Source organism: Bison bison, unplaced genomic scaffold (genome assembly GCF_000754665.1).
Source record: "Bison bison bison isolate TAMUID 2011002044 unplaced genomic scaffold, Bison_UMD1.0 scf7180017864098, whole genome shotgun sequence".
Lineage (NCBI taxonomy): Eukaryota > Metazoa > Chordata > Mammalia > Artiodactyla > Bovidae > Bison > Bison bison.
Window position 1 is genome coordinate 5,503,244 of NW_011494670.1, and position 11,570 is coordinate 5,514,813.

The 11,570-nt window shown below is 40.4% G+C and overlaps 1 protein-coding gene across 1 annotated transcript in view; it reads right to left on the minus strand.

Moving 5' to 3' along the window:
- Positions 1-690: 690 nt before the first annotated feature.
- Positions 691-11,570, minus strand: part of MORC1 (MORC family CW-type zinc finger 1) — a 164,378-nt gene continuing 153,498 nt past the window's right edge. Inside the window, exons 26-27 of the mRNA XM_010838592.1 lie at positions 3,410-3,604; positions 691-786 (exon numbers count right to left, since the gene is read on the minus strand). Coding sequence (XP_010836894.1) covers positions 691-786; positions 3,410-3,604 — 291 coding nt within the window. The remainder of the gene's footprint in view (positions 787-3,409; positions 3,605-11,570) is intronic.

Consider the following 11,570-nt stretch of genomic DNA (forward strand, 5'->3'; position numbering starts at 1 on the left):
ATGTACATAAAAATAAAATTATACAATTACATGAACTATTAAATGTTTTATTGCTTTTATCCAAAGTTGCAAACATTTCTAAACAAAAGTTATCAAGGAAAATGTACAATTCTTACATGTGTAATATAATACAATTCTTATATGTGTAATATATATGTAATATATGTAAGATATATCAAATATATCTCAAAGTTGTTTTGGGAATGTATATTACCTGCTTTACTGAATGCTGGCTGTAGTGGAGAAGGGGTATAATGTCTTCCTTTTTCAACTGAAGTTTCATAAGGAGGTGATTCTGTAGTCCTTTGCGTATTGCTCTTAAGAACCATTTTTACAATCTTTTTAGTGAAAACAAAATATAAGCCTAAGCAACATTTCTCTCTTAGTAGCTCACATGAGAATTAGAGAACTCTGGAAATGGTTTCTGAAAGAACAGGAAGAGTTACAGAACAGAACTGGGAAATATGCAAATTATAACTCAGTCTCCATTTTTAAAATACAAAATTTTTGTACCATTAAACAAGATGAACTTTACAATAACAAGAACAGAAGAGATTTCTCTTTTAAAGAATCTTCCTTTTTTTTTCTTATTAGCATTTTAAAAAAGGGAATGCCTTTTCTGACTTCTAATTTTGAGAAATACTTTCCTTTTTTTCTAAAAGGAGGCAATGCCCTGTATCTGTAGTCACTTTATTTACAAAAAGCCTTCTGAAAAAGAAGATTATCTTCTTTCAGCAAAGCTTCTAAGTAAGCATCAATCTGCTCCAGGTCTCCGGCTGGACCACCCTGGAAAAGAGAAGCAGCAGTCATAATTGGGGAAGAAGCTACGGGGTTGAGCCCGGTTGTCTGGGTGATCTTGGACCAGTCTTCCCCATAAATCATGTAGCAACAAAACCCAGTTTGCATCTGAATAATGCTTTTAACCTTTTGAAATGATTTTGCATTTAATCTCATTTTATGTTCACAAGTGGTTAGGACCTTGGATCTTTTTCTTTTTCCTCTTCTTCTGTAGTGGAGGTTGTTTAACTGTGGTCTTTTTTTTCCCCTTTGATTTAATTACTTGCCATATTCCTAAAGCCCCCACTCATCTCATTTTTATCTGTGTGTGTGTATTACAGGTTCTTCTCTTCCATCTTAAAATTCATGAATTTTGAGCCTTAGAGGCAAAACAGATGGGTAGGCAAATTCTGACTTCTCTGTTTCTCCTTTTTTCTCTGCAGCATCTTTCCCCATAGCCTTGGGCTTGCTGCCCTGATTTGTCCCCCTTTCCCTTTCTCTGTCTCTTTCTCTCAGTAGTCTATTGGGATAATCTCAAGCTCTCCTTTCCTGAGTTTCTTGATCCATGAACAGTTGGACAAATGCTCCCTCTTTCCCTAAATCTCAGTCCCCCAGGCCCGACCACGGGATCAACTTGCTCTCCAACTGAGCTCATGGATAGGAGAATTTTTAGCGAGGACCTATCAGGAATAATCCCGATGTTATCACTGTTTCCAAATATCTGGCACTACCACAGTTTCTCCATCCCTCATCTGGTTCCATTAAACGTGTTGTCTGCTTTGTTCCATTTGCCCTAGATTTGTTCAGTCCTCTAACAAGTCTGCACTATACCACATCCCAGCTTTGTAAATAGGACCCTGTTTCTGCAGATGGGTTTCCATGATGCTGATATTCATTAGGATTTCAAAATATTCACAGACCCTGAGGCAAGCCCTGTGTGACCCTTTCTGACACTAACAGCTTTCAACCTGTTCCGTCTGGTCTAATTCCCTGGCTCCTGCTTTCTACCCAGCAGGCCAGACTTCCTCCTAGGACTCCAGGTTGGTTCTTGTCCTCAGCTTCTTCACGATTTGCCCCAAAAGACTGCTCCAGGTCCATTTAACCTCTCGTCTCTGCTCTATTCCACGGTACTTGCTCAGGCAGAGGCAGGGAAAATGGCAATTTCAAGTAGGGAAAGCAGGAGCCCTTTGAGCACCTCTCCAATGACACTGGATAAAGCATTTCACATTATGCGGCTAAAGCCCTTCACCTCTTTACTAAACTTTGTGAATAAAACAAATTAAGTTAGTGCTGATATAATTACTTTGGTTACTTTGAGGAAACCTAGGGTCTGACACAGAAAGAAGAGTAAACTAGTATTCTTTCATTTATTTTTTCCTAGCTGAACAGATTTGCTATTATGAGACCCAATAGTTTTTATGAATTTTCTTGATAGAGAGAGGTATTCTATTACTGTGATGAAGACCTTTGGTCTCTATAGTTTTTCTTGTTAGTGAAACAACAGACATCACTGAAACCCTACTGTGTGTGGACCCAGTTCACCAGCAAGGCCACGCTCCAGGCTGAACTCTCTGTGGGAGACAGCTCCTGCCTTCTCACCCTGCATGGCCCAGGAAGGACCCGTCTCCTGTCCCAGACTCAGGGCCGATGTCTGAATTTTCTGTGCGGCCCAAGACAATTTTCTCCCCCTTCAGGCCCTGTTCCGTATATTTTTAAAGCAGGTTCTATGATATCTAAGGATCTTCCAGGTTACCATGACAATGAACTGAGCCAAAGGCTGGCTGTGAAGCAGCCCCGAGAGCGTGCCGGTGTCCACCCACAGTGCTGGGGAAGCAATGGAATGTGCGGTGCTGAGTGTACGATGCCAAGTTGCTCCAGACACAGACCTGCCCCGAGGGCCTCCACAAAGCTCTCTGAACCCCTCTTAGGGATCTTTCCTAGGGGTCCCACTCAACAACCTTTATTTACACCCCAAGAAAAGCTGAGCAACACAGACATAGTTCCTGGGCTCACTGCTGATTTCTCAATTTATTTTTTAGCATCTACAGAGAGACCTTTTCAACATTGGCTATATATATTTGAATTTTTGATATATTCTCCCCAGCATTTCTGTATACTGTAATCAAAGACAGACTGTTCCTTACTGACCCAATCTATCACAGAAGCCCAATTCTTCATGTATTTAAATATATAAAAAAGAAACAAGAGGAACAGTAATTCATACTTACATGATATTTCCTGATTTTTCTAACCTCACTTCTAAGATTAGAAAAGTCTGTTTTTTAACCTATATGTTAGGATAAAAATTAAAACATTTTGTTGTCTGAAAAATTTTTTTTAAAATTCCTACTAGAAATAAGCTATTGAGAAGGCAGAATAATTGAAATATATCAACAGCCCAAAGCTTCTAATTTTTTTTTAAGGGAAAAAATAATAGGTCTTTTAACAATGTTCTAATTTATACTTTTAAAGCTCATTTATCTGTGATTTCCAGGTCTTAGGGAGAGTGAAGGCTACAATAAGTGACCTCAGTCCACTCAGTAAGTGGACGACGATGTCAGGAGAGGAAGCCACCCCACGGCTCTCTCCACAGCATGTGTTCCTACTACTCAAACAACACTTAACTACTTACCAGCTGAAGCTTCTGCAATAATACTGCCAGTTTTACACGAAGCTTATTCAGTTTATCTTCAGTAAGTTTTCTCTTTTTTTCACATTGTCCCAGAGATACTTCATTAACTACTGCTCTTTTGTTTGCATCGCAGATAACAGACTGAATCCTTCTCTTTAGTTTTTTTTCATATTGGACCATGTAAACATCACAGATCTGGGAATGTTTTTAAAATAGTTTTAGCATATTTTAAAAATATTACTTTCCCCTTCATATCACAATTCTACACATCTGTCCCTATATGTATGTACTCTGGGTAGTCTACGTTTAAGATACACTGATCCCTTAAGGAACTGACAATCTGATGGAAGAGGAAGAGGAAGAGAAAGGAGGAAAAATGTACAACAGTCTAGTAACTATGATATGAGCAGGCACACCAGGGTTGGCTCAGAAACCCTTGCTTTGAAATGAAGAAGAAACTGAATAATGGATTTGTTCTCCCAACAGGGCTACATATTCTTCAGGGCACAAAGGGACAGGCGCCTGTGCCCCCTCTCCATAGCACAAAGCCAGCAACTTGGGGTTTCTAGACAGATTAGGTATTGTCTATGACTCAAATCTGTAGCAGCTGAAAAACACAGAAGCTACAATAAGAGGAATTCCTAGTTTGTCACTCTCCTTGGGTTGTTTAGTGTGATGTAAAGACTATGGTTATCTACTAACATGTATGACCTTTGCTGATTCAAGAGCCTTGGTGATTTTCCAGGAGCTCGTATTTATTATGCCTGAGGCACTTACAGAGCAGAGAGAAGGCATGGAGCAGCAAATGCTTCAATTTCAAAATGACATTAACTGCCTGTATCAACATTTTGAGGAGGCCAGGGGGTATTCTGAGAAAAGAGATATAGGGCAAATTCTGTTTTGACAAACATTTGAATGTTTCTGCAATAAGGAGGTTTCTGTGTTCTAACATGCTGGGTTGCCAGGAAAATTGTAAGGTAGCCGTGTCTGTTTTCCACCACACTCACTGCACACGCAGGCTCTTGCCCAGCGCTGTCCATGTTATCTCCTTTCAGTACTCCTTGACCTCACACACAATTCTCCTTTTTCTATAAAATTCTTTAAACAAACAAACATCCCTAAGCACACTGAATTCTGTTTAATAGTCACTGACTACTTCCTAAATTCAAGGCACTGAATTTTATAATAGGTGATGAAGAGATATACAAGGTTCAGTCTTTGCCCTCGACAACCTTCTAGTCTACAGAATAAGAGAATACAAGTATGTGAATATTGTATCTTACAGGAGAAAATGTATTGTGCCTCAAGTAAGGCACAGATATTACTAGAGTTGAGAGGAGGGTACGGAGTCTCCATTAAACTGAAGAGCATTAAAGTCCTGACTTAAGGTACTTGAGTTAGGTTGACATCAGTAATTTACCCCCAAAGGTAAACTTCCATGTGCTATTAACTGAGGGAATATTTGGGAGTGGGGACCCAAATACCACTCCAAAGTGGCAAACATTGGCCATACATACACCTGTTTACACACATACATACACTCACATATATCATATGCGGTATTAAAGGCGAGACTTCATTGTGAGATCTATAGATTGCCATGTAAGGAAATCTTAGATGTTTTAGAGACTTACATTGCCTGGATGTTTGTATGAGGGCATGAGGAATTAGACTCTGAAATCCTAGACCTGGCTTTCCCTCTTCTTACCTTACTTCCTAAATTCTAGCCCTCGATCTTCCTGGTATACACCAAGCTCTCTCTTGTCACAGGCCCTCCTGCACTTGCTGCTTTCTTTGTTCAGTAAATTCAGCTCCAGGTCTGCACAAGGCTCCTTCCTGGCCTCAACCAGTATTAAAACACGGCTCAGATATTCCTTGCTCTCTGTATCTGAAATAGCCTCCCCTTCCCCAACACACCAAGACTGTCTATCCCCTGGGCTTACACAATTATTTTATAGCACATCACACTGTATATTTATTTATGTCTTAGTTAAGTGTGTATTATCTCTCTTTCCCTCTGGAATGTAACCTCAGTGTAAAAAAACCAAAAACTGGTTTCATGCACCTTTATTTCCAATGCCATAGGACACTAAACAGTAAAGAGCTGGGACAGCAGATGTTCAGCATTCACCAGCAAGGGGTTTTCACGCATGCGGGCCAATCCTGCCTTGAAAAACAGGCTACGTTTTGAGATCTTGGAGGGGAAGCCATTTTTGAAAATCCTTCCTTCAACCTACAAGAAGCTGATGGCTTACAACTAAGGCCACCACCACCTCCTCCAGGAAGCATCAGAGACACTTCCGGTGGAGGCTTCTGTCAAATCTAGGAAGTGAGATCTCCCACGGCCTGAAGGGAGAGCAGGGTAAATAATTCAACACAGTGGGAATAATGACGGCAGAGTTATAGACAGTTCAGAAGTCAGCAGCCAACCACAGTTCTTAGTTTTCAGAACTTTAGAATTTACAGCTTTTGCTATCCTGAACAATAGCCAGGAAACACTTTCTTATAAAAGGCAACAACAATAATAAAACAAACTAAAATAGATAAAATTAAAAAGATATACAGAATACGAAAAACAATTATTACTTAGAAACATAATAGTATTGCTCATCAGCAATAAAAAGAAATACGCAACTGTTATACTTAACGGATTTGAAGGGAATTTCATTGATGAATAAAGCCACTTGTAAAATGACACCTACTCTATGATTCCGTTTCACTAACATTCCTCAAATGACAAAACTATAGAGATGGATAACAGCTTGGTGGTTGCCTGGGGTGAGGGGTGTTTGTGTGTGTGGCATGTGACTATAGCCGGCTAACACAGGGAGATCTTTGTGGTAATGGGAGTTTGTATCCTGACAGTGGTGCTGGTTACACAAATCCACACACATGACAAAATGAGACACACATTCTACCAATTTCAATTTCCTGGTTTTGATATTGCATTATAATTATATAATTATGAAAAATAAGCATTGGGAAAAATTGGATGAAGGGTACATGGGACCTCTCTACTAGTCTATAATTTGCTGTGTATCTATAATTAATTTTAAGTCCAAAAGACAGCACTATTAATGCAGTATAGCTTTAAGAATGTTTATACAGCACACTATATTCAAAATCATATTCAGTCTCTCAAAGTTCACTATTTTGTAACCAGCGAACTATATTTCCTTCAAAGGCTACTGGCCAACTTAGCCAGTTTCTTGATTTATGCTTCTTTCTTTCTCAGGCTAACATCTCCACGAGGTTTCTATAAAAGGTGACAATTTTGACAACTTTTAAAGCTCAATGTAAAAGGACTTCTGGCTGTTTTAACATTTTAATTAAGGTGGGTATAGAATTGTAACAGGATGAGAGGCTTAGTTCTGCTGGTTAAACTCACTGTTGTAGAGGTATTTGTGGTGGATCAAAAATGGAATTCTTCCAAACCCTATTAATTTAGGATGGACTTAGGATTTGAAAGAAAGGATATTCAACTGAGATTTAATTTTCTGCCTTGAATTTAAAAAGTCAGAGCTCTGGCAGCTCTGGAGCTCCAGAATCCTAACAAGTTTGCACAAAGTAAGGCAGGCCTACAAGATCTATAGATTTTTGTCCTCTGTTTATAAGAATATGCATGTGTTTGTGCAGGCAGACACTGCAGCAGAAATAATCAACTTTGATTCAATGCATGTTAGTAAGGTCCAGATGCATCAAAGGTTCTTATTGATGCCTCTAGAATATGAGAGGATTGCTAATTTCAAGGATTCTATAATCTAATTGGGGATAAAATAAAATACAAGAAACTACTGTTATATAAGGCAGAAAATTTAATTAATGCTAAAATAGAGTTTTAAGGTTCTCTCAGAACACAGAAGTCAAGATTAGTTAGTTTCATATGGAGAGACTAAGGTAGGCTTGAGATAGAAGGCAGCATTGGCTAAGCGCTAGAGACACCTGTGGACTGGGGAAATGGGAAAGAGTATTTGGGGGGGATAGCATGGGCAAAGGCTCAGAGGCTTCCCAGTGTAGTAGGCTGGGGAAATTCCATTTTGGATGGAGCAGATGGCTTGCAAAACGAAAGAATGAAAGATGGAAGTTCAGGTTGGGTTACGCAGGACCACCAATGCTGTTATGAATCAGCTGCTGTTCTAGTAGTTACGGAAATTGCTGATGCAGTCAGGGCAAGGTGACCAAAGAAGTTTGTAACTACCAGGGGTCCTCTCTTCATTAAACATACATACCTTAGAGCAAGGTGCATAGTTATCCCCTAACAGATTTCAACAAATGATTTTAATATTAATAGTTTTTATAACCATGCACTTAAGGCTACCAGACATTAACAAATTCCCTAAGATCAGTTTCATGGGAGGAAACTCATGATTTCAATTGTTCTGTATTTTGCTTGTGATCTCAGTTTCAAAAGGAACTCATGGTCTCCTGACCCTTTATTTGCTTTGCTTCTTTGAATCCCACTTGCCCTGAACATTAAGAGGATTCTGCTGCTGTTGCTGCTAATTCACTTCAGTCGTGTCTGACTCTGTGTGACCACATAGACGGCAGCCCACCAGGCTCCCCTGTCCCTGGGATTCTCCAAGCAAGAACACTGGAGTGGGTTGCCATTTCCTTCTCCAATTCATGAAAGTGAAAAGTGAAAGTGAAGTCACTCAGTCGTGTGTGACTCTTAGCGACCCCCTGGACTGCAGCCCACCAGGCTCCTCTGTCCATGGGATTTTCCAGGCAAGAGTACTGGAGTGGGGTGCCATTGCCTATTCATCCTCTATTAATATCTTGAATAAACAGTTATTCAGTCTGGCCTCCAAGACCCAACAACTTGGCTCCACTATCAAGTGTAGACACTGAAAAAATATCATTTAGAACAGATATGAAGGACATGTATATACCTGGATATGCTGAGATGTATGACAAACTAATTCATAGAAAATTTCTAAGTTTTACAGTGTAAATATTTAAAACAGAGTTCCCTAACCAACAGATAAAGATCCATTGAGAGATCCAGGAGCCTTACTGGCAATTTGTTAAGCTGGCTACCACAGACTTGGGACAATTCCTGGTGGGACACTGAGCAACCTGCCTACCACATGCCCTCCCCACACCGTATCTTACTGTCAGTATCTCCCCATATAGTCGTCCTGTAATGTCAAGGTGGCTAGTAAGTAAACAAGAATCTTCTATACCAATAGGCTGAGAAGCTGTAGTATACCTGTTGTTGTTGCTGTTCAGTCATTAAGTCATGTCCAACTCTTTGGAACCACATGGACTGTATAGCCCACCAGGCTCCTCTGTCCATGGGATTTCCCAGGCAAGAATACTGGAGTGGGTTACCATTGCCTTCTCCAGGGGATCTTCCAGACTAGAGGTTGAACCCATGTCTCCTACATAGCAGGAGGGTTCTTAACCACTGAGTCACCTGAGAAGCCTGTAATATACCTACTACAAGTAATACTTGGAAATTCTCTAAGGATGAACTGTTACAGTCTGGATAAGAATGAGATGGAAGAAAGTGGGGTCGTGAAAAGAGCTCTGCAGTGGGACAAATCTGGGTTCCAACCCTGAATTTGGACAAACCCTGGGTTCCAACTACTTACTTGCGTCATGACATTGGAATGTTATCTTTCTGATTCTCCATTTCCCTATTACTAACATGGAGACAGTGGCACCTACCTTCCAGGTGTTGTGAGAGTTAAATGAGGCAACATAAGTAAAAGCCTAGTTTAGTGCCTGGCACTAGTGACTCTTAGTCAATCACAGGGTTAGATTCACTGATGAAAATATTAGTACTGTGCTAGAATAAGATAAAAAATATGTTGGATAAAAAGGCTGTCTTTTATTCTAATTAGGAAACGCTGACAGCTAAGTCTTCATGCTGAAAGTGTTCAATTGCAGCTTTCTCAAAAAAACATTATCTAGAAAATAAATTCATTTTTCAGTTGAACAATGATGAGAAAATAAGAGTTACAATATTCCTTCATTTCCAGTTGCTTATCACAGGCCAGCAGACGCTCAGGAAGAGACATCAGAGGCAAATATATCAACAGGGGTATTACGTTTAGACACACCCTAAAATCCAAACACTTTGTGACATAGCCTTTTTAGAAGAAATCTAGATTAGGTTCAAATTTTCATTTCAAGTCTGCCTAGTTACATGCTTCGGGGAACTTACTTCCCAATTCTATTTCATTTATAAAACATGAATATTCAAATGTACTCCATTCCCTACAAAAGGGGTAAGGAGATGCCTCTGCTTATAGTTATACTGAACACAACTTCAGGGAGCATGATTCACCTCCCAATCTTTATAGATTTTCATGTTATTATGAGAGCTTTCCAGAAGACGGCTGTAAACATAAGCACTTGGAAGAAGATGCTAGTATGTGTGCTAGTGATGGAGCTGGGACACCTGTCGGAGCAAACACAGGTGAAGTGTCAGTGGGGTCCAAACATCTCAACGTTGATCCTGGTGCCATGGAAAGTTCTAGACTGTTGTGGCCTCCATGAAGTATCTGGGAACTTCCACGGTGGCACTGGCTCCAATGCTAATCCCTTGTATTGGCTGGGCCAAGTTCACACCTTGCAATCTCAGTTCCCTTGAGTGTGAATTAAGGAAGTTGAGGGCATATGATTTTGAGGTATTTCTCCAGTAGAGCCAAAGGACTCTATGGACTCTCTTCCCCTCCCCCACCAAGGGAATCTTTAAGAACTAGATACAGAGTATTCTAAGAAAACTGTAAAAAAAAAAAAAAAGCATCTGCTGAGAGAAAGATGATAATGAAATACACCAAAAAATACCAGTGATCTCTGAATGGTTGGGACTAAGGATGAATTTCTTAAAATTCCTTTTAATTTCTTTTATTGCCATTAACTATTGAGCTACTTCAAATCCTAAAAGATGACGCTGTAAAAGTGCTGCACTCAATACGTCAGCAAATTTGGAAAACTCAGCAGTGGCCACAGGACTGGAAAAGGTCAGTTTTCATTCCAATCCCAAAGAAAGGCAATGCCAAAGAGTGCTCAAACTACTGCACAATTGCACTCATCTCATATGCTAGGACGGAGAAGGCAATGGCACCCCACTCCAGTACTCTTTCTTGGAAAATCCCATGGACAGAGGACCCTGGTGGGCTGCAGTCCATAGGGTCGCGAAGAGTCGGACACGACTGAGCGACTTCACTTTCATGTTTCACTTTTATGCACTGGAGAAGGAAATGGCAACCTACTCCAGTGTTCTTGCCTGGAGAATCCCAGGGACGGAGGAGCCTGGTGGGCTGCCGTCTATGGGGTCGCACAGAGACTGAAGCGACTTAGCAGCAACAGCAGCAGCAGCATATGCTAGGAAAGTAATGCTCAAAATTCTCGAAGCCAGGCTTCAGCAATACGTGAACTGTGAACTTCCAGATGTTCAAGCTCATTTTAGAAGAGGCAGAGGAGCCAGAGATAAAATTGCCAACATCTGTTGGATCATCAAAAAAGCAAGAGAGTTCCAGAAAAAAACATCTATTTCTTCTTTATTGACTGTGCCAAAGCCTTTTACTGTGTGGATCACCACAAACTGTGGAAAATTCTGAAAGAGATGGGAATACCAGACCACCTGACCTGCCTCCTGAGAAACCTGTATGCAGGTCAGGAAGCAACAGTTAGAACTGGACATGGAACAACAGACTGGTTGCAAATAGGCAAAGGAGTACGTCAAGGCTGTATATTGTCACCCTGCTTATTTAACTTCTATGCAGAGTACATCATGAGAAACGCTGGGCTGGAGGAAGCACAAGCTGGAATCAAGATTGCCGGGAGAAATATCAATAACTTCAGATATGCAGATGGCACTATCCTTATGGCAGAAAGTGAAGAGGAACTAAAGAGCCTCTTGATGAAAGTGAAAGAGGAGAGTGAAAAAGTTGGCTTCAAGCTCAACATTCAGCAAACTAAGATCATGGCATCTGGTCTCATCACTTTATGGCAAATAGATGGGGAAACAGTGGAAATAGTGGCTGACTTTATTTTTTGGGGCTCCAAAATCACTGCAGATGGTGACTGCAGCCATAAAATTAGAAGACGCTTACTCCTTGGAAGGAAAGTTATGACCATCCTAGATAGCATATTAAAAAGCAGAGATATTACTTTGTCAACAAAGGTTCATCTAGTCAAGGCTATGGCT